General features: G+C 48.2%; 1 protein-coding gene across 3 annotated transcripts in view; it reads right to left on the bottom strand.

Moving 5' to 3' along the window:
• smg6 (SMG6 nonsense mediated mRNA decay factor) overlaps nucleotides 1–15,892 on the bottom strand; it is a 42,877-nt gene extending 26,985 nt beyond the window's left edge. For 2 of the 3 annotated variants that reach the window (XM_076275159.1, XM_076275160.1), the window contains exons 1-7: nucleotides 15,790–15,892; nucleotides 9,019–11,539; nucleotides 8,193–8,385; nucleotides 7,704–7,814; nucleotides 6,851–6,957; nucleotides 3,901–3,979; nucleotides 2,992–3,102 (exon numbers count right to left, since the gene is read on the bottom strand). In XM_076275159.1, the coding sequence (XP_076131274.1) occupies nucleotides 2,992–3,102; nucleotides 3,901–3,979; nucleotides 6,851–6,957; nucleotides 7,704–7,814; nucleotides 8,193–8,385; nucleotides 9,019–11,539; nucleotides 15,790–15,880 (3,213 nt within the window). In that variant the 5' untranslated portion in view covers nucleotides 15,881–15,892. The remainder of the gene's footprint in view (nucleotides 1–2,991; nucleotides 3,103–3,900; nucleotides 3,980–6,850; nucleotides 6,958–7,703; nucleotides 7,815–8,192; nucleotides 8,386–9,018; nucleotides 11,540–15,789) is intronic. The other variant, XM_076275161.1, reaches the window with a different exon arrangement.
• Between the last annotated feature and the right edge of the window lie 1,813 nt (nucleotides 15,893–17,705).

Here is a 17,705-nt window from a genome sequence, read left to right as displayed (position 1 = left end):
GTCCAATTTCCAAACCAGCTGAAAATGTCCAAGGGCAATGATGATCCGTGAAAACTGCACAGAGTGTCTTCACAACCGATAGGCTATGCCAACAAAGTTCTTTAACGTTAGCAAATGATCAACCCGGTGAATTCACTGGCAGTCTGGAGATCACGTTAACGTTAGGCCTTGTAGACTGCAGTCTGGAGATCACTGGAAGCACAGTCTGAAGTAGTGGGCGATTGTGTAGATCCGCAACTCGGTGGACTTCTAACAGCGACCGTCTTTTACTCCGTGAGACTGCAGCTCCTCACCGCTAGGCTAACGTTAGTCTGCAGTTGGCATGGCAGCTCGCAGGTCAGCAACAGCTCGTCGGCCACGGCAGATCTTTCGCAGAGTAGCAGCTAGCTAGCCTAGGTCCAGCTGTCCTGAGAGATCCCCTCGACCAGACAGTGAAGTGCACCGTTAACGTATGGATGGATGTCAGAGGTTAGTCTGCAGTTGGCATGGCAGTTCGCAGGTCAGCAACAGCTCGGCGGCCACGGCAGATCTCCCGCAGAGTAGCCCTGGTCCAGCTGTCCCGAGAGATCCCCTCGACCAGACAGTGAAGTGCAGCACCGCTCACGGATGGATGGAAGGATGTCCGATGCTCAGCTAGGGCAAAAGCTAGCCATATCAAGCTCCCAATGGACAAACGTCAACGACGTTTCAGCTGACTTAGCAGTAAAAAGGACTAAGAATAACACGAAAAATATCAAAAATAACGTAAATAAATAGGGAAAACATTTGTGGCATGTGGCACACATCTAGCACGCATCTAGCACGCATCTAGCACGCATGTGGCACACATCTGGCACGCATGTGGCACACATCTGGCACGCATGTGGCACACATCTAGCACACGTGGCACACATCTAGCACACATCTAGCACAGCACACATGTGGCACACATCTAGCACACATGTGGCACACATCTAGCACGCATCTAGCACGCATGTGGCACACATCTGGCACGCATGTGGCACACATCTAGCACACGTGGCACACATCTAGCACGCAACGTGGCACACATCTGGCACGCATGTGGCACACATCTAGCACGCAACGTGGCACAATGTGGCACACATCTAGCACACGTGGCACACATCTGGCACGCACGTGGCACACATCTGGCACGCATGTGGCACACAGCTAGCACACGTGGCACACATCTAGAACGCATGTGGCACACATCTAGCACACGTGGCACACATCTAGCACGCATGTGGCACACATCTATCACACATCTAGCACGCATGTGGCACACATCTAGCACACATCTAGCAGGCATGTGGCACACATCTAGCACACATCTAGTAAGCATGTGGCACACATCTGGCACGCATCTGGCACACATGCGGCACACATGCGGCAGGGATCCCCGGTTACCGGATGAAGCTCTGAAGTTTACTACCATTCAAGTTCCTGTGTCTAGTGGTGCTCCAGGCTAAGTGGACACAAACAAAGAACTGATCTTTGAAAGTGCGTGTGCATGTGTGTGTACTTATGTGAAGTGTGTGTGCGTGTATGTGTTTGTGTGTAGTCATGTGAAGTAAGCACACACACAGCAAGGTCTCTTGGTTCTACCCCCGCATGCTTTCCCCTCTTTAACTCTGAAAAACATGAAAACACAACGTGGCCTCCTGCTGGTGACTCACTCCACCCGGGCAGCCTGGGCCCTGCTCTTACCAGGAGCCTTCCTACGGGCAGCATCGGCCCTGCTCTTACCAGGAGCCTTCCTACGGGCAGCCTGGGCCCTGCTCTTACCAGGAGCCTTCCTACGGGCAGCATCGGCCCTGCTCTTACCAGGAGCCTTCCTACGGAGCACTCCGCTCCTGCGGAAGGTCAAAGCCTCAACAGCAGAATCTCAAAAGTTACAGGCAGAAAGCAGAAAAGGAAGAACTTTTCTATTTCTCTTCCTGTGTGTTCAAATGTTCTTCCCATGCATGTATGTGTTAATCAAGTATTAGTCACATCAGGCTACAGAAGCCTATTCCACCTGTGAAAAGACCAACACCTGCAGACTCACAGCCATGAGCTCCGATCAGCCCCGTTTCCCCCACATTAGAGCTCCGATCAGCCTTGTATCCCCCACATTAGAGCTCCGATCAGCCCTGTTTCCCCCACATTAGAGCTCCGATCAGCCCTGTTTCCCCCACATTAGAGCTCATTTGGCACTGCCCTGGTTCCCCCACATTAGAGCTCCGATCAGCCCTGGTTCCCCCACATTAGAGCTCCGATCAACCCTGTTTCCCCCACATTAGAGCTCCGATCAGCCCTGGTTCCCCCACATTAGAGCTCATTTGGCACTGCCCTGTTTCCCCCACATTAGAGCTCATTTGGCACTGCCCTGGTTCCCCCACATTAGAGCTCATTTGGCACTGCCCTGGTTCCCCCACATTAGAGCTCATTTGGCACTGCCCTGGTTCCTCCACATTAGAGCTCATTTGGCACTGCCCTGGTACCCCCACATTAGAGCTCATTTGGCACTGCCCTGGTTCCCCCACATTAGAGCTCCGATCAGCCCTGGTTCCCCCACATTAGAGCTCATTTGGCTGCCGGGGTGAATGGCCCTCTTATGGGGGCTGACTCAGCAGTGATGACACACACAGGGAGCTGTAAACATCAACATCTGTGCTGCGGACGCCACTTGGCTAAACTACGTAAACACACACAGGGAGCTGTAAACATCAACATCTGTGCTGCTGACGCCACTTGGCTAAACTACGTAAACACACACATGTTCAGCAGGATTGCAAGATGCTTGGAGCCTTAAATTAACATTCCATTCATCATAATTAAATGTTTTGCAAAATGTTAATGAATGTGGGTGTTGCTGCTAGGATGGTGGTGTGTGTGGACAGTCTAGAGTAACTAACCTTGCGTTTGGATGGTGGTGTGTGTGGACAGTCTAGAGTAACTAACCTTGCGTTTGGATGGTGGTGTGTGTGTGGACAGTCTACAGTAACTAACCTTGCGTTTGGCTTCCTCAAATAGCCCCATCAGGCTCTCCTTAGCCGTCAGGATCGGGTTACTGGCAGCCAAGCTCCGCATGTAGTAGTACACAGCATCCAACTTCCTTTTCTGATAGAGAGAGAGAGATGGAGGGAAAGAAACAGGGAGAAAAACAGATGGAGGGAGGGGGGAGGGGGAGAGAGAGAGAGAGAGAGAGAGAGAGAGACAGGAAGGAGGTAACAAGAGGGCAGGGGGGGGGTAACAAGAGGGCAGGGGGGGGGTCAATGAAATGGACATGAGGATGTTGAATAGCTACAAGTTGAAATGGTCAAACAGCCCTTTTCTCAAAAATTGAGAACTAAAACGAGCAATTAGTGACTAAACATAGGAAAAAGCAAGGGGCTGCAGTGAAGAGACCCACTTAAAAGGAAATGAGCTCTACTTCAAAAAGCCAAATGAACCAGGTAAGTCCATGGTACACGTTAGCCAATCATTACAGTACATTCACACAGAGAACCTCAATATGCTTTTCTGCCGGCAAAGTTAAAACGTTGCAATGAAAGCAGCCCATTCCAACACGTTAATGAGGCACAGCAGCCATCAGACTCTGGCTACACACACTGCAAATTAACATTATCGAGTATTTAAAGGATAATTCCGGTATTTATCACTTTGAGTCCCTTTTCTGGTTTGTTTTGGATGAACAAGAGTGGTGGACACTGAAATTTTAAATGGGTCCTGTCTCGACTTTTCTGACTCGTTTTGAATCGCCTTGGACTCTGACTACTTCAGAGTAGCTGCCTACAGGCATGCACAAACATGTCCTTAAAACAAATAGCCAGTTATATAAAAGTGCTCTGGTGTGTGTGTGTGTGTGTGTGTGTGTGTGTGTGTGTGTGTGTGGGTGCTCTGGTGTGGTGTTCTCACCGTATAGACAGCCAAAAGGGCCAGCTGGTTGTACGGACGGCCATTTTTGGGGGCGATCTGTTGGGCCTTCAAGTACCAGCTGTAGACAGGAACAGACACAGGATGCTATGAGCATTATGGGATAGCGGCGGCCACAGTTTAGTCATTGTATTACAGGGCTCCAGAGTGTGACCAATTTGGTCACATATGCGACCTAATTTTTCAAAAGTGCGACTAAAAAAAAATCGGAGGTCGCACCGGTGCAACCAGCTATTCGAGAGAGGAAAAAGTGTCCGCATTGAAACTCTACCTTTGGTTCAATAACAGACACATATTTGGCCAATATCGTGGTTTAAACAAATCACAGATAGTGAAGGGCGGGACCTCCCCTCTGATTGGCTGTGGCCCAGTGCCTGTGTGTAAATTTGAAAATGCGTGTGCTGCAGATAGAGAGAGAGAGAGGTCAGAGACCCGTCAGATAAACAGAGTGGATGTAGTTGCATTACAGTGTGGTCACATAGGCCGAGATAAATGTCCCCTCTCCCCACTGCCTTTCGGCGGCTGGCAGCAGCAAACCGATCAGACGAGCCCGAGATGATGATCAAGTTTATCGTTGCCTACGATAGGCCTAGTAAAACTTCCCTTCACCAAGTTCAGTCCGAAATAATTATTCACCAGAAAAATAGTTTGAACGTAAACCCGATGTACAGAAATGCCACTTGCGCCAAATTTATAGGAGTCATTGCAGATGAAAAGACGTCTTAAAATTGTGAACAATACATACAAGGCCTTCCCGAACGACAGATACAGATATCGCCGAAAAGGAGAGTCATTGACCGCAGTTACATGCAGGGAGTAACCCGGTTTTCAACAGCAATATTTGTTTTGCGCGCGAGTTGTGTAAACTCATTCTGATGGCATCAGTCAATTTAATCCGGTATTTGGCGCAAACCGAATATCGCTGCTACATTTAAAGCCCGAATATTCCCTGCATGTATAACTGTGGTCATTGTGTACGGTGAATTGAATGGACACATTTAGATCGAGCATGGCAAGTCATTGCAATAGCCTATAATAATAGGCCTACCATTTCGTTACCGCATTAACCATAGTGATGTTCTTATTGAAAATTTAAAAATACTAAAATTAAAAAGTGAATTGCATTGTGGGGCTGTAAATTGATTATTGCAATCATCACTGCAAAATCACATAAAAATCCCCCAGGCTACTTGGAGCATCTCTTTAAATTGTGCTCAAATACATTTCTATGGAAGATGCTATGGCGAGCTGGTTTAGCCAAGGCCTAAAGATCATGAAGGATAGTATGTAAGACATTGAGCCATGAGATGTGCAGTTTAAAGCCCTTAAAAGACGTGCACTGTTAATTTACTCACTGTTTTTTTTATTTAATTCATCTTGAGATGTTTTAAGTTTAAATTTCAGCTCAGTGAAGCACTTAAAGCACCAACACTTCATGAAGTTACTTTTCTTGTAGAATTGTAAATCATAAGTCATAGGACAACCTATATAGGACAGTAATTAAGGAAAAAAAGAACCTGCTGCGGTGTTAAATGCGATGTGGTTGAAAATTTGGGTGCACCTAACTTTTGTGCTGCTGCACCTAAGAAAAAAAAGTTAGGCGCACCAGTGCAACCAGTGCAAAAAGTTAGTCTGGAGCCCTGTATTATGGGATAGCGGCAGCCACAGTTTATTCACTGCATTATGGTATAGCGGCGGCCACAGTTTAGTCATTGCATTATGGGATAGCGGCGGCCACAGTTTAGTCATTGCATTATGGGATAGCGGCGGCCACAGTTTGGTCATTGCATTATGGGATAGCGGCGGCCATAGTTTAGTCGTTGCATTATGGGATAGCGGCGGCCACAGTTTAGTCATTGCATTATGGGATAGCGGCGGCCACAGTTTAGTCATTGCATTATGGGATAGCGGCGGCCACAGTTTAGTTATTGCATAATAGGATAGCGGCGGCCCTAGTTTAGTCATTGCCTTGTGGGATAGTTTGGATAGTTGTAGGGTCCAAGTTCAGTCCAAAAGGTCTGCCTCCACGCAATGCAGAGATGAATACATCTGGGTCATTCCACGTCAACTCAACCAGGGCCCACACTCTTAGGTCTCAGAGTGTTTCTCAAAAAGAACAAAAATCAAGAGCCTATGTTGGGTACAAATGTCTTCTGAATGCCTAAACAGAACTCCAATAAAATTTTGAGCAACTTTGATGGACAGTTATGACCATGCAGGATCATCCAGACCAAACGTGACGATTTTGCTACATACTATTCCTATGTATGGACCAGCATACAAAATTTGAGCCTCCTACATGGTTTAGTTCTTGACTATGGGCTTGTGACCTTTGACAAAAGTTCCCCCAGTAAAACTGTCTGTAACTTGGAAAGTATTGATCTTACCTAAAAGTAATTTAACAGTGCGTCTCCTGGGTAACATAGGTACACCTGGTACCTAGGTGCATGGCCCCTGGTTGGCATGACGTGGAATGACCCATCTCAAAGCCCCCCTTAAAAACCCCACTGCCAGTCATCGAATCAGCTCTGATTCACTGAAGCATAAAATAAACTCTCATTTCATCTGGTGCTCTACGGTAGTTCCACCCCCAGGGCATAAGCAAATATGCATCTGTGCTGAGCGTTATGTTGGATAAAGCATGTGCTAAATAAATAGCAGCATTATTGGGAAGGCCTTCATTTCCTCTTGAGCCTGAGCCAGCCTTGCCGTAGTTGGCACCAACTGACCAGCGAGCCTTGCCGTAGTTGGCAGAATCAGTGGCCTGCAGTGCTATAACACCAACTGACCTGCGAGCCTTGCAGCAGTTGGCACCAACTAACCTGCCAGCCGTGCCGTAGTTGGCACTAACTGACATGCCAGCCTTGCCGTAGTTGGCACCAAGTGACCTGCCAGCCTTGCCGTAGTTGGCAATGCTGTAACACCAACTGACCTGCGAGCCTTGCCGTAGTTGGCAGAATCAGTAGCCTGCTCCCGGTACCTGGCGAGGTCGCCCTGACAGATCATACACCTCTGGGCACTGATCAGGGCATACTTCACCTACACACACGCGGAAGACAGAGAAGGAGACAGTGAAGGGGGACATGCATTTAAGAAATATAAACACAACAGACGCGTGCTCTCACAGAGAAGGAGAGAGTGAAATATAAACAGACGCGTGCTTTCACAGAGAAGGAGAGAGTGAAATATAAACAGACGCGTGCTCTCACAGAGAAGTAGAGAGTGAAATATAAACAGACGTGTGCTCTCACAGAGAAGGAGAGAGTGAAATATAAACAGACGCGTGCTCTCACAGAGAAGGAGAGAGTGAAATATAAACAGACGCGTGCTCTCACAGAGAAGGAGAGAGTGAAATATAAACAGACGCGTGCTCTCACAGAGAAGGAGAGAGTGAAATATAAACAGACGCGTGCTCTCACAGAGAAGGAGAGAGTGAAATATAAACAGACGTGTGCTCTCACAGAGAAGGAGAGAGTGAAATATAAACAGACGTGTGCTCTCACAGAGAAGGAGAGAGTGAAATATAAACAAAATAGTTGCGTACTCTCACAGAGGAGAGTAAAAAACAAACAAAATAGTTGCGTACTCTCACAGAGGAGAGTAAAAAACAAACACAATAGACGCGTGCTTTCACAGAGAAGGAGAGTGTGAAATAAGAAACACAATAGTCTCGCGCTCTCACAGAGAAGGAGAGTGTGAAATAGGAAACACAATATTCGCGCGCTCTCACAGCCCTCGTGGTTAGCACTACGTAAATGAGTTGGTGTTTGCCGTGCCGTGCGTACCGTCTTCCTCAGAGGGCGCGATCGTATGGCCATGCCATCCATGTAGTCCTCAAGCTTAAACTGGAACACCGTCTGGAGCTTCAGCAGCAGCGCGTCAAAGAACACTGCCCCCTGCAGGACACACACACACCACACACACACACACACACTTCAACAGTTCAACCACCAGCAACAGGTTCAACGCTACACACACTATCACTAGACTGCTCCCTTAAGACTCACACAACTCAATAATGCATTAATGAACTGCTCCTGAAAACACAAGGGTTGGTGCTATTTCAGTGAGCTCTTGATTGCATCAGCAAATCATTATCACAGAAGAAAGATGCAGAAGTGTGTGTGTGTGAATGTTAACCTGCAGTAAGCATGTGTTTGTGGGCGTGTGTGTGTGTGTGTGTAAGCGTGCATGTCCCCACACCTCATCCAGCACGGTGAAGAGCATGTTTTGTGTGTGTGTGTGTGTGTGTGTGTGTGTGTGTGTGTCCACACCTCGTCCAGCACGGTGAAGAGCATGTTGCGCACATAAGCAGGTGTGTCCGCGGGAGATTCCTTCATCATCTGACGGAACCGCTCGATCACCTGGTAGAACACGTTCTTCCACAGTGCCTGGTCGAGATTCTGAGAGTCAGAGAACTCGATGTCGGTCAGGAGCACTCGCTCGTACATGGTCAACAGCTCCGCCCTGGAACGATATTTGGAAAAGTCCATGAGTGAAATGCATGATGGGAAATCAAGCATACAGGAGGGTTACTTAAATCAACAGTCAGGTTCAGCAAGCTGCTTCAGTAGCCAAAGGCACAGATAGCAAAGCTCCCCGCGTGCTGCTTCGTAATGGTCCAGATATCAATGCAAATACAGCAGAGTAATATACGGGGAGTGGGGTGACCCATTAAGGATTATTCTTCACCTCTGCCCACAAAGACTCGAGGAAGATGGGCTTACTCTGGATCAACTGGACAAACATCATCTGCTCTTGGACAAGAAACTACCGAGCAACAAGCCTAGCCTATGCCTTCACAAAGACAGACAGGCCTGGGACCAGACGCTTCTATTCCTCATCAGCCTAGTAGTACAAGCCCACTGAGTTTGATGTGCCCCGGCGATGTGGAGCATTCTACTATACTGACCCGAGCGTTCTACTGTACTGACCCGAGCGTTCTACTGTACTGACCCGAGCGTGTCATGTGATGTGAAGCGTTCTACTGTACTGATCCGAGCGTGTCATGTGACCCCGGTGCTGTACTGACCCGAGCGTGTGATGTGACCTGGTGCGGTACTGACCCGAGCGTGTTTTGTGACCCGGTGCGGTACTGACCTGAGCTGGGCCATGCGCTCCAGGCCGTCCAGGCTGACGTGGTCTCTGGACAGCAGGTTGCTGAGCTGCAGCTCCTGTGTGAGTGCAGCCCTGAGCATCCTGGCCAGCTCGCCACGCGCCTGCTCCTCCGCCTCCTCTGGGGACAGCGGCGGCCCCGTCTGGTGCCCGCCCTGCGCGCCCGGCCCGTAGGAGCTGTAGTGGGGCGGAGACGGGTACATGTCGCCGGCGTAGGGCACGGCGTACGGGTAGGCGTAGCGGGGGGGCGTGCCCGAGGCGTCGGCTGGCACCGGGTAGCAGTAGGGGTTGTCCGAGTTCTGGAACTTGTAGTAGGCCACGGCGGAGTTGGGGTGGGCTTTGAAGTGCTCCCCCTTGTGGACGGGAGGGCTCCCGGCGGCCTCGTCGTCGGTGTCGTGGAAGTGCAGCGGGCCGTAGCCGCCGTGGGGCAGCATGTAGAGGGGGGGCTGGGCGGTGCCGTGCGGGGGGGGCAGCTGACCGCGGGCAGTCAGGGCAGGCTTCTGGTCGGGGTTGTTGGGGTCCCAGAGCCTCCTGGTGCCCCCCCCACGGCCGCCCCTCCCCCGGCTCCACCGCGCCCCCCCGAACAGCTTGGGTCCCGGCTCGGGCGACCTGGTGATGTCGGTGTGGGCTGGCAGAACCAGGATGCCCCTGCCACGCCCGCGCGGTGCCTCACTCGGCCTCCTGCCCGGCGGGGCGTCTGCGGGCGCTGGGGCGCCACGGGTGGAACCCGTCTGCCTGTCCACCGCCACCCTCAGGATCCCTCCTCGTCCCCCCGCGGAGACGGATCCCCCTCGCTGAGCCCCGACGGACTTCTCTGGGGTGCGTTCTGGGCTCCAGTCCCCGTCGCTGGCCCTCGCTCTCCGAAGGTGCCCCTTCTCCCAGTGAGACTCCTCCAGGGAGTCGGAGGAGGACATGTCCCTGTTGTTGCGTCGCCGGCGGTGGTTGGCGTTGGGTCGGCCTCCATCTCTCCTCTCTCCCGCTGCTCTGTGGGCAGAAGGTTGCGCTGCAGAGGACTTCCCCGTCTCCGCTCGATCCCGAGCACCCAACCCCGCATCACCAGCCGGTGCTCTGCGTCTATCGCCCTCTAGTGGGCCATCCAGGCTGGTGACACTACTGGCTGAGCTGGTGCTGCAGGTCCGGTTGCGAGCTCGCCGGATGTCCGATTTAGAGTAGCGCTTGGACGCCGTGGTTGCCTTGGTCCTGTTGGCTTTGCTGCGGTCAGCATCCTCCGCGAGCCGCTCTGCGTCCACATCTCTCCTTCTGGCCCTGATGTTGTGGTCGTTGGCTTGGCGAGCAGAGTCTCTGGCCCTGATGATGTGGTCGTTGGCTTGGCGAGCAGAGTCTCTGGCCTGTCTGGGTGCGCCTGCCTCTGGAGTCACGGCTAAGCTCCTCCCCTTCTCCGCGGGCTCGCTCTTTGTCCACTCGGACTGGGCCGTCCTGTCCCCTCCCCTCGTTCTGCGGCCTCCTTTATCCCTCTTCTTGTTGCCCCCCTCCGGCATTGAGGTGACTTCGGTTCCAGCCCCGCTCGTTCGACTCTTCCTGCCGTCGTTGCCAGAACGCCTCCTCCTGTCCTGTCCCTCCTCGCTGTCCCCTCCCCTCTTTCCCTCGTCGCACGCCACGCCACGACTGTGACCAACGCTGAGCTTCTCCACTCTACTGGCCAGCGTGTCCACACACGCCAGGTCCTCGAGCGGCGCGCCTGGCGCTGACGGTACTCCGTCTCTTCTCGGTCGTCCTGGCTCCTGCTTCCTGTTTGAGTCCTTGCTGTGCCGGCCCCGGCCCCGGACCCTCTCGTCCCTTCCTTTGCTCTGCGGCTCGGCGGCGCTTCTGCTGTCCTCACGGTCCCCAGGCGGCGCGGCGTTCACGGCGCGCTCCGACTCCCGTCCACCCCCGTCCTTGTGCCCGAGCTCGGCCTCCCTGCTGCCCTTCTCCATCTCTCCGCTGGGACCCGAGGCCTCCCTGCTGCCCTTCTCCATCTCTCCGCTGGGACCCGAGGCCTCGGCGTCCACGCCGCCTTTCTCAGAGTCCTTGTGGTTTGGAGCGGAGTCTTTACCGCCCTTCTCCCTGCGTCCCCCCGCCTGGTATATCTGGCGGTCAGGCTTGCGTGCTTTGCGTGCATGTTTAGGTGAGGTGGGCAGCCCTGGGTCAGACCCCTGGCCATCCTTCACAACGACACCCTTCCTGCCAGACGCTTCCGGGCCTCCGCTCTCAAAGCTGACGTTGCTAAGGTCAGCATCCGACAGCAGATCGTCCTCCTGGTGGGTGGCGTCCCTGTGCGCCCTGTGCTTGGCATTGCTGTGAGGTCGGTCAGTCCCCAAGACTGGCATGTCCATCTTTGACATGGCTTCGTCCACTGCTGGAGCCGACTGTTCCGTTTGAGACGGGGCTTGCTGCGGGTCGTCCGTCTCTACGCTGTCCTTGCGTTTGTGCCCTGCGCTCGGCTGATAGCGCTGCATATCTGGCCGCTTCCCGTCGCGCTGCTTGTGCCGTTTATCTTCTCGAACCTCTGCAGAGAGGAAACAGAACAGCTGCCATTAAGGGACATACATGATGCACATGGGAGCAGGTGAGGAGCAGAGAAACAGAAAGATCCTGAAAAATAAGCCAATAGACTGCTAGTTGCCTCAGGAAATATATAAATAGGCCAATACACTGATAGTTGCCCCAGCAAATATACATTAATAGGCCAATACACTGCTAGTTGCCCCAGCAAATATATATAAATAGGCCAATACACTGATAGTTGCCCCAGCAAATATATACAAATAGGCCTATACACTGCTAGTTGCCCTATACAGTATATATTACTGCTCAAAAAAATTAAGGGAACACTTCAATCATACACTGGATCGGTACTCTGACACTGTTTGGTTCTGAGCACAAGTAAAACTTTTGAGGCGAGTGTTTTATTTTGCAATAACTGTCAGACATTCTGTGAATGTAGTTTGAGAATGGAGAAAAGGCTGGAAGGTTTCAAAAAATGTTTTTTAACAATTGTGGAAAACTGTAAGTGTTCCCTTATTTTTTTTTGAGCAGTATACAGGCCTACACACTGCTAGTTTACCCAGCAAATATATATAAATAGGCCTACACACTGCTAGTTGAGCCAGCAAATATTTGTAGTCATCACTGAATTTGAAATGATCAGACAAGGAATGTGAGATTAACATAGCAACAGTTATTCACAAAAAGAAGACAGGCTGGGGGTAGGACACCCCTGTTCCCTGCAGTAGCCAAGTACAGTCAACACAATCCCACAAGGCCTGGTGCTTCAGTTATGCTTCTAAATGTACTAAATCCATTGTCACAGGGGATAATTAAAATTTATTAGGTTTGGTGATTTATTCATCTCTGGGTAGGGCTGGGCGATAAAACGATAGCGATATGTATCGCAATAGACATGTAATCGATATCAATAAAAAATATGTTCGATAGAACATTCGATAATTAAAGCAACACACACCTCCTTAAGTTGCCTATAAATAAATAGGCATTATATATCTTGCATTGTAGCTATGTGCAACTCTACCAGATTAGGCGATAGAAGTAGCCTACCTCAACACAGACTCTCAATGAGTCGTTGCTCCGTGCACACACACACACTCTCTCTCTCTCTCTCCCTCCCAACAGGCGCATCCCTCCTCAGCATGCACGTAATCCAAACATTCACAATCGTGCAAGACGACTGGCTAAATTGCTATTAAATCCGGTTAGCATTATTAGCAAGCTGCACGAATTTGTTCAAAACTGTTGCATTCAAATTGACTGCTAAATTCTAATCTCAATCCCGATGCAAATGGAAAAGTAGGCTACTTTCCAAGTCTCAAACGGGCCTGTCCCAAAAAGAAAAGGTATTCATTTGAAACTTAAACACACGTGGGGAAACTAAACAGTCTAACCAGTAGACTTTGATAAACTAGCAAATTAAGCTGCTTTGTTTATAATATTTCCAGGCTTCAACCAGTGCTGCTTTTCATTCAGACTTGTGTGCACATTTATTTATTTGAGTGTTTTTCATGATTGTGTTGCTATTTCTTTTCCCCGTTTGCTTTAATTGATAACTGAGGTGATTAAAATCAGAGGAAGGTTAAGTTTAAAATAAAAGTGTTTAAATTGAACTTTTTATCCTTCTGGTCCTTATCTGAAATAGATTTTTTTTTTTAAATCAATAATTATCTATATCGACTGATATGAAATACTTATATCGTGATACAGTTTTCAGCCATATCGCTCAGCCCTATCTCTGCGACAGCCATGAGCTGTGGTATTCTGGACCCACGCCACTAGGACTCTGCACTGCTAGTAATCTCTCTACATTTGCTAGCTCAGAGACGACTCAACAAACTATATTAGGGGTTTGCACGGCGTGTCATCAGATCGGGACGTCGCCATATTGGAGATACTCGCCTCATTAGAAAGCATTAGGCACTGAAGTAAATCCCTTACATAGTCAAGGAAAATGGTTAATTATTGCCGTGTTTTAGGTTGTACCAATAGGTCAGACCGGGAAAAACATCTGGAGTAGGTATCGACTTCCAAAAGTTATTAAAAAACCAGGGTGAAGGGAGAATAATGCCAGAATCTATCAGAGAAAGGGGGACGCTTGTGGTTGGACTTGGTATTGCGTCTCCCTCACCCAACTCATATGGATCTGCGCTGCCAATAAACCGTAATTTCTCGAAATATTGTGCCTTTGATGAGCTTTTCTGTTGTTCTGTTGTTGTTTCTTGTTTAGACATGGTTATAATCATTAAGGTATCCAAAGTGCATAATACTCCATTGTACTTCATTCAGTTCTTTACGCCGAGTGCCTCCAACATGGCCATGCAGCTGGGTTACCGCCAGAACGTGTCGTTGGGGCAAACCCCTAATTTCAATGGCTGATTTGTTAAACATCAATATTCCAATATCCCATTCATGTCAGGGGAAAGAGACAGGAATGCAGCACACCCAAAATTACAGCCACAGAAATATGATAATATCCTTAACCAACCCCACTCGAGCCATACTGTTGAAATTAAACTGGAGATAAACTAGTTAAACATTTAGGCTGTCGAAATTTTAACAAACAAATAACCTGCAATCACAAACAAGCCTTTGGCAAAGATCGTCTAGATACACTCAGAGTACGCCATAAGAAGCTACACTCAGAGTACGCCATAAGAAGCTACACTCAGAGTACGCCATAAGAAGCTACACTCAGAGTACGCCATAAGAAGCTACAGAGTAGAATCCTAGCTGTAGAGTTGGGCCTGTGCGCTGCTCGTGACCAGGAGTACCGATAGTCTTATTCCTGATGGGGAGGTCAAGGTACCACAGAACCCTGGGACACTTGTCCTAATTGTAGCTCGGTGTAAAGTTGAATGACTGAACGAAAACCCATGGAACATTTGGGAGGGTAGTGTTACATCTAATGCAGTGTTTCTCAAAGTGTGGTGGTGGGGACCACTGGTGCTCCGCAAGCTATCCCAAGTGGTCCGCGAGCAGACATGGATAAATATAATATAGATGAGTCGTTTGCAATATTGAATCAACTTGTATGTGGATCCAAACAGTTCTGCAACATGCCAATGTGAGCTACGCCAGTTAAATCATACGAATCCTCTGACACAATAAGCAAGGTGCAAAGACAATAACCAAGGTGGTTCAGTGAGTAGGCCTATTGTGTAATATGCTGTTGAATGATCTACTGTTTGTTTTTTTGCTAGGTGATCCGTGATTTTTTTTTAAAAAAATTTATTGGTTAAGTGGTCCTTGGTCTGAAAAAGTTTGAGAAACACTCTAATACATAAAAACCTACAGTGCTATACAAGAGCAGTATGCTAAACAACTGTTGCAATATGTTTACAAAATATGTAGGTGTTGTAGATGTTAAGAGAATAAAAGCTACACACATTTCAAACTTCCTGAAAGTTGATAAGCAGATGATTTAGCTAGCGCTGACCTGGCTAGCTCTAGTTACAAAGTTGCTCCGAGTTTCCTCCAAGATTGAAAGCAGCCTGTGTAGATCACTGATAGCTGTTAAAAGCGTTAAGAACGTATAAACTGCAGTCCCTTCGAGATTTCTCGGTTGCAGATACGTTAACATAACTTAGTAAAAGATAACCCAATCACTTAAAGTTGGCGTTTAAATAACACATACGTAGTTAGCTGGTTATTGTTTGTACAATAACAACTTCATAACACGTAACTTGCTAGCTATCACTAACCGTTACGTTAACGTTGTCAATAGCCGATTAGCCTTAACTTTTATTTCCCATCCGCTTAGATAGTTGGGTGTGAGTTTATAACAAGATACACAAAATGGCTAGTTGGTACAAAATCAACAAACCACGTCAACATAAACGACAATGGCTAAATATTGGCTACACGGTGCATACATCATCGGTATATGATATTAACAGTAAACAGGTAGGCTAATTGACGTCTGCTAAGTTTGCTAATCGTAACCTCGCTGTAATGCACAGCGGTAGAGAGAGGAACACTATGCGTAGCGAGGTTTTCAAAACAAACGCGGCAGAGCCCACATGAGACTGCTAACATTAGCGCAAAGCTACCTAGCTTATAAAGAGAGCTAGCGATAGCTCACTAACTTGTTGGTCAGCGAAAGTGCAATATGGCTAAACTGACGTTAGCTAGCTAATGCTAGTTGTCTTGCTAGCAACTTTGTTGCGTTACAGTTAAACTTCTAAAAAGTAAGTTTACAGTGGTCGTCATTGGCATATGAATAATAAACTTGGAGAACACCCCTCTTACCTTTGACATTCCCTCGACGAGTAACTAATGTTGAAGCCTCTGCTCTTAGTTCTGCAGCGGATATTCGTACTCTGTCTAGCTCCTCCGCCATCTTCGTCCTCGGGTCTCCATCGATCTGCATCCAACAGAAACATACGGCAACTTGGCAGGGTCAAACTTTACGCGTTCATGAACAATGCGGTGCACTGCTGTCATGCTCAGAAATTACATAGGCAACTAACCAAACAGTGGTTGGGTGGAAGGAGACTACTACGGGTTTCTGAGGACAACGACGACAATAAAAAATAATTGTTGAATCGTGGTTTCAGTTATAAAGACCCTATAAACCCTGCTTAAGTATAATAAGCCTAACTTATTTCTGTTTTCTCTGTTCAAAACTCGGTTTACACGAAGATTATAGACTTTCTCTCAGAAAGGAGTCTTGCATGTCTTCTCTCTGAACGTTGACACAGAATTAAACAATAAGGATAGTTCATAAACTGCATATTTCTTACATGCCTTAAGCATTAGGTTAATTAAACAGTGGTGTTTACAGTTTTTTTCTGAATGCTTAAACACAACCGTGATTCTTATAGCACAATTTCTAAAACTATTAATACTTATAGCACAACCACTCACTGAGTTTGCAAAACTAAAAGCACAAACACTGCTTTGCACTCAGTTTGTAATTTTGTAACACACACTTTGCACAACTGTAGGCACAATTCACTGCACAGCACTCTTTTTGCAGAACTGTAAACACAACTCATACTTTACACTCAATTTCCAAATGATCAACATACTCCTAGCAAATCTATACACATGTATGGCTATTATTTACACTATTTTGCCAACTCTCTGGCACACTTTTTCATGTGAAAACTGTTTTAGATAATTAGTTCACTTTGCAATCAGCCTAAGCACTATAAATAAGCCACAGGTCAGGTACAATGGGTACAATGGAGGGAGCAGGAAGAGTGAGAAGAGTAAGAATTAGAGGAGGCTGAAGAATAGGACATGGAGGTGAAGAAGTAGGAGGAAGAAGAGGAGGAAGAGGACGTGGAGGTGAAGAAGTGAGAGGGAGAGAATGACAAGGACAAGGAGGTGAAGTTAGAGGAAGAGGACAAGGAGGTGAAGAAGTGAGAGGGAGAGGATGACAAGGACAAGGAGGTGAAGTTAGAGGAAGAGGACAAGGAGGTGAAGAAGTGAGAGGGAGAGGATGACAAGGACAAGGAGGTGAAGTTAGAGGAAGAGGACAAGGAGGTGAAGAAGTGAGGGAGAGGATGACAAGGACAAGGAGGTGAAGTTAGAGGAAGAGGACAAGGAGGTGAAGAAGTGAGAGGGAGAGGATGACAAGGACAAGGAGGTGAAGTTAGAGGAAGAGGACAAGGAGGTGAAGAAGTGAGAGGGAGAGGATGACAAGGACAAGGAGGTGAAGTTAGAGGAAGAGGACAAGGAGGTGAAGAAGTGAGAGGGAGAGGATGACAAGGACAAGGAGGTGAAGTTAGAGGAAGAGGACAAGGAGGTGAAGAAGTGAGAGGGAGAGGATGACAAGGACAAGGAGGTGAAGTTAGAGGAAGAGGACAAGGAGGTGAAGAAGTGAGAGGGAGTACATTACCTGTGGCTTATTTATAGTGCTTAGGCTGATTGCAAAGTGAACTAATAATCTAAAACAGTTTTCACATGAGAAAGTGTGCCAGAGAGTTGGCAAAATAGTGTAAATAATAGTCATACATGTGTATAGATATAGGAGTGTGTTGATCTTTTGGAAATTGAGTGTAAAGCAGTGAGTTGTGTTTACAGTTCCACAAAAAAAAGTGCTGTGCAGTGGATTGTACCTACAGCAAATTGTGTGTTACTAAATTGCATACTGAGTGCAAAGCAGTGTTTGTGCTTTTAGTTTTGCAAACTCAGTGAATGGTTTTGCTATATAAATT

The sequence above is a fragment of the Alosa pseudoharengus genome, unplaced genomic scaffold (genome assembly GCF_046254945.1).
Source record: "Alosa pseudoharengus isolate Yale_2024_CS ecotype anadromous, Long Island Sound unplaced genomic scaffold, YU_APseudo_1.1 YU_APseudo_1.1_scf_8, whole genome shotgun sequence".
In the NCBI taxonomy this organism is placed as follows: domain Eukaryota; kingdom Metazoa; phylum Chordata; class Actinopteri; order Clupeiformes; family Clupeidae; genus Alosa; species Alosa pseudoharengus.
Note: the sequence above shows the minus strand (reverse complement) of the source record. Positions and strands in the feature narration are given on the sequence as shown.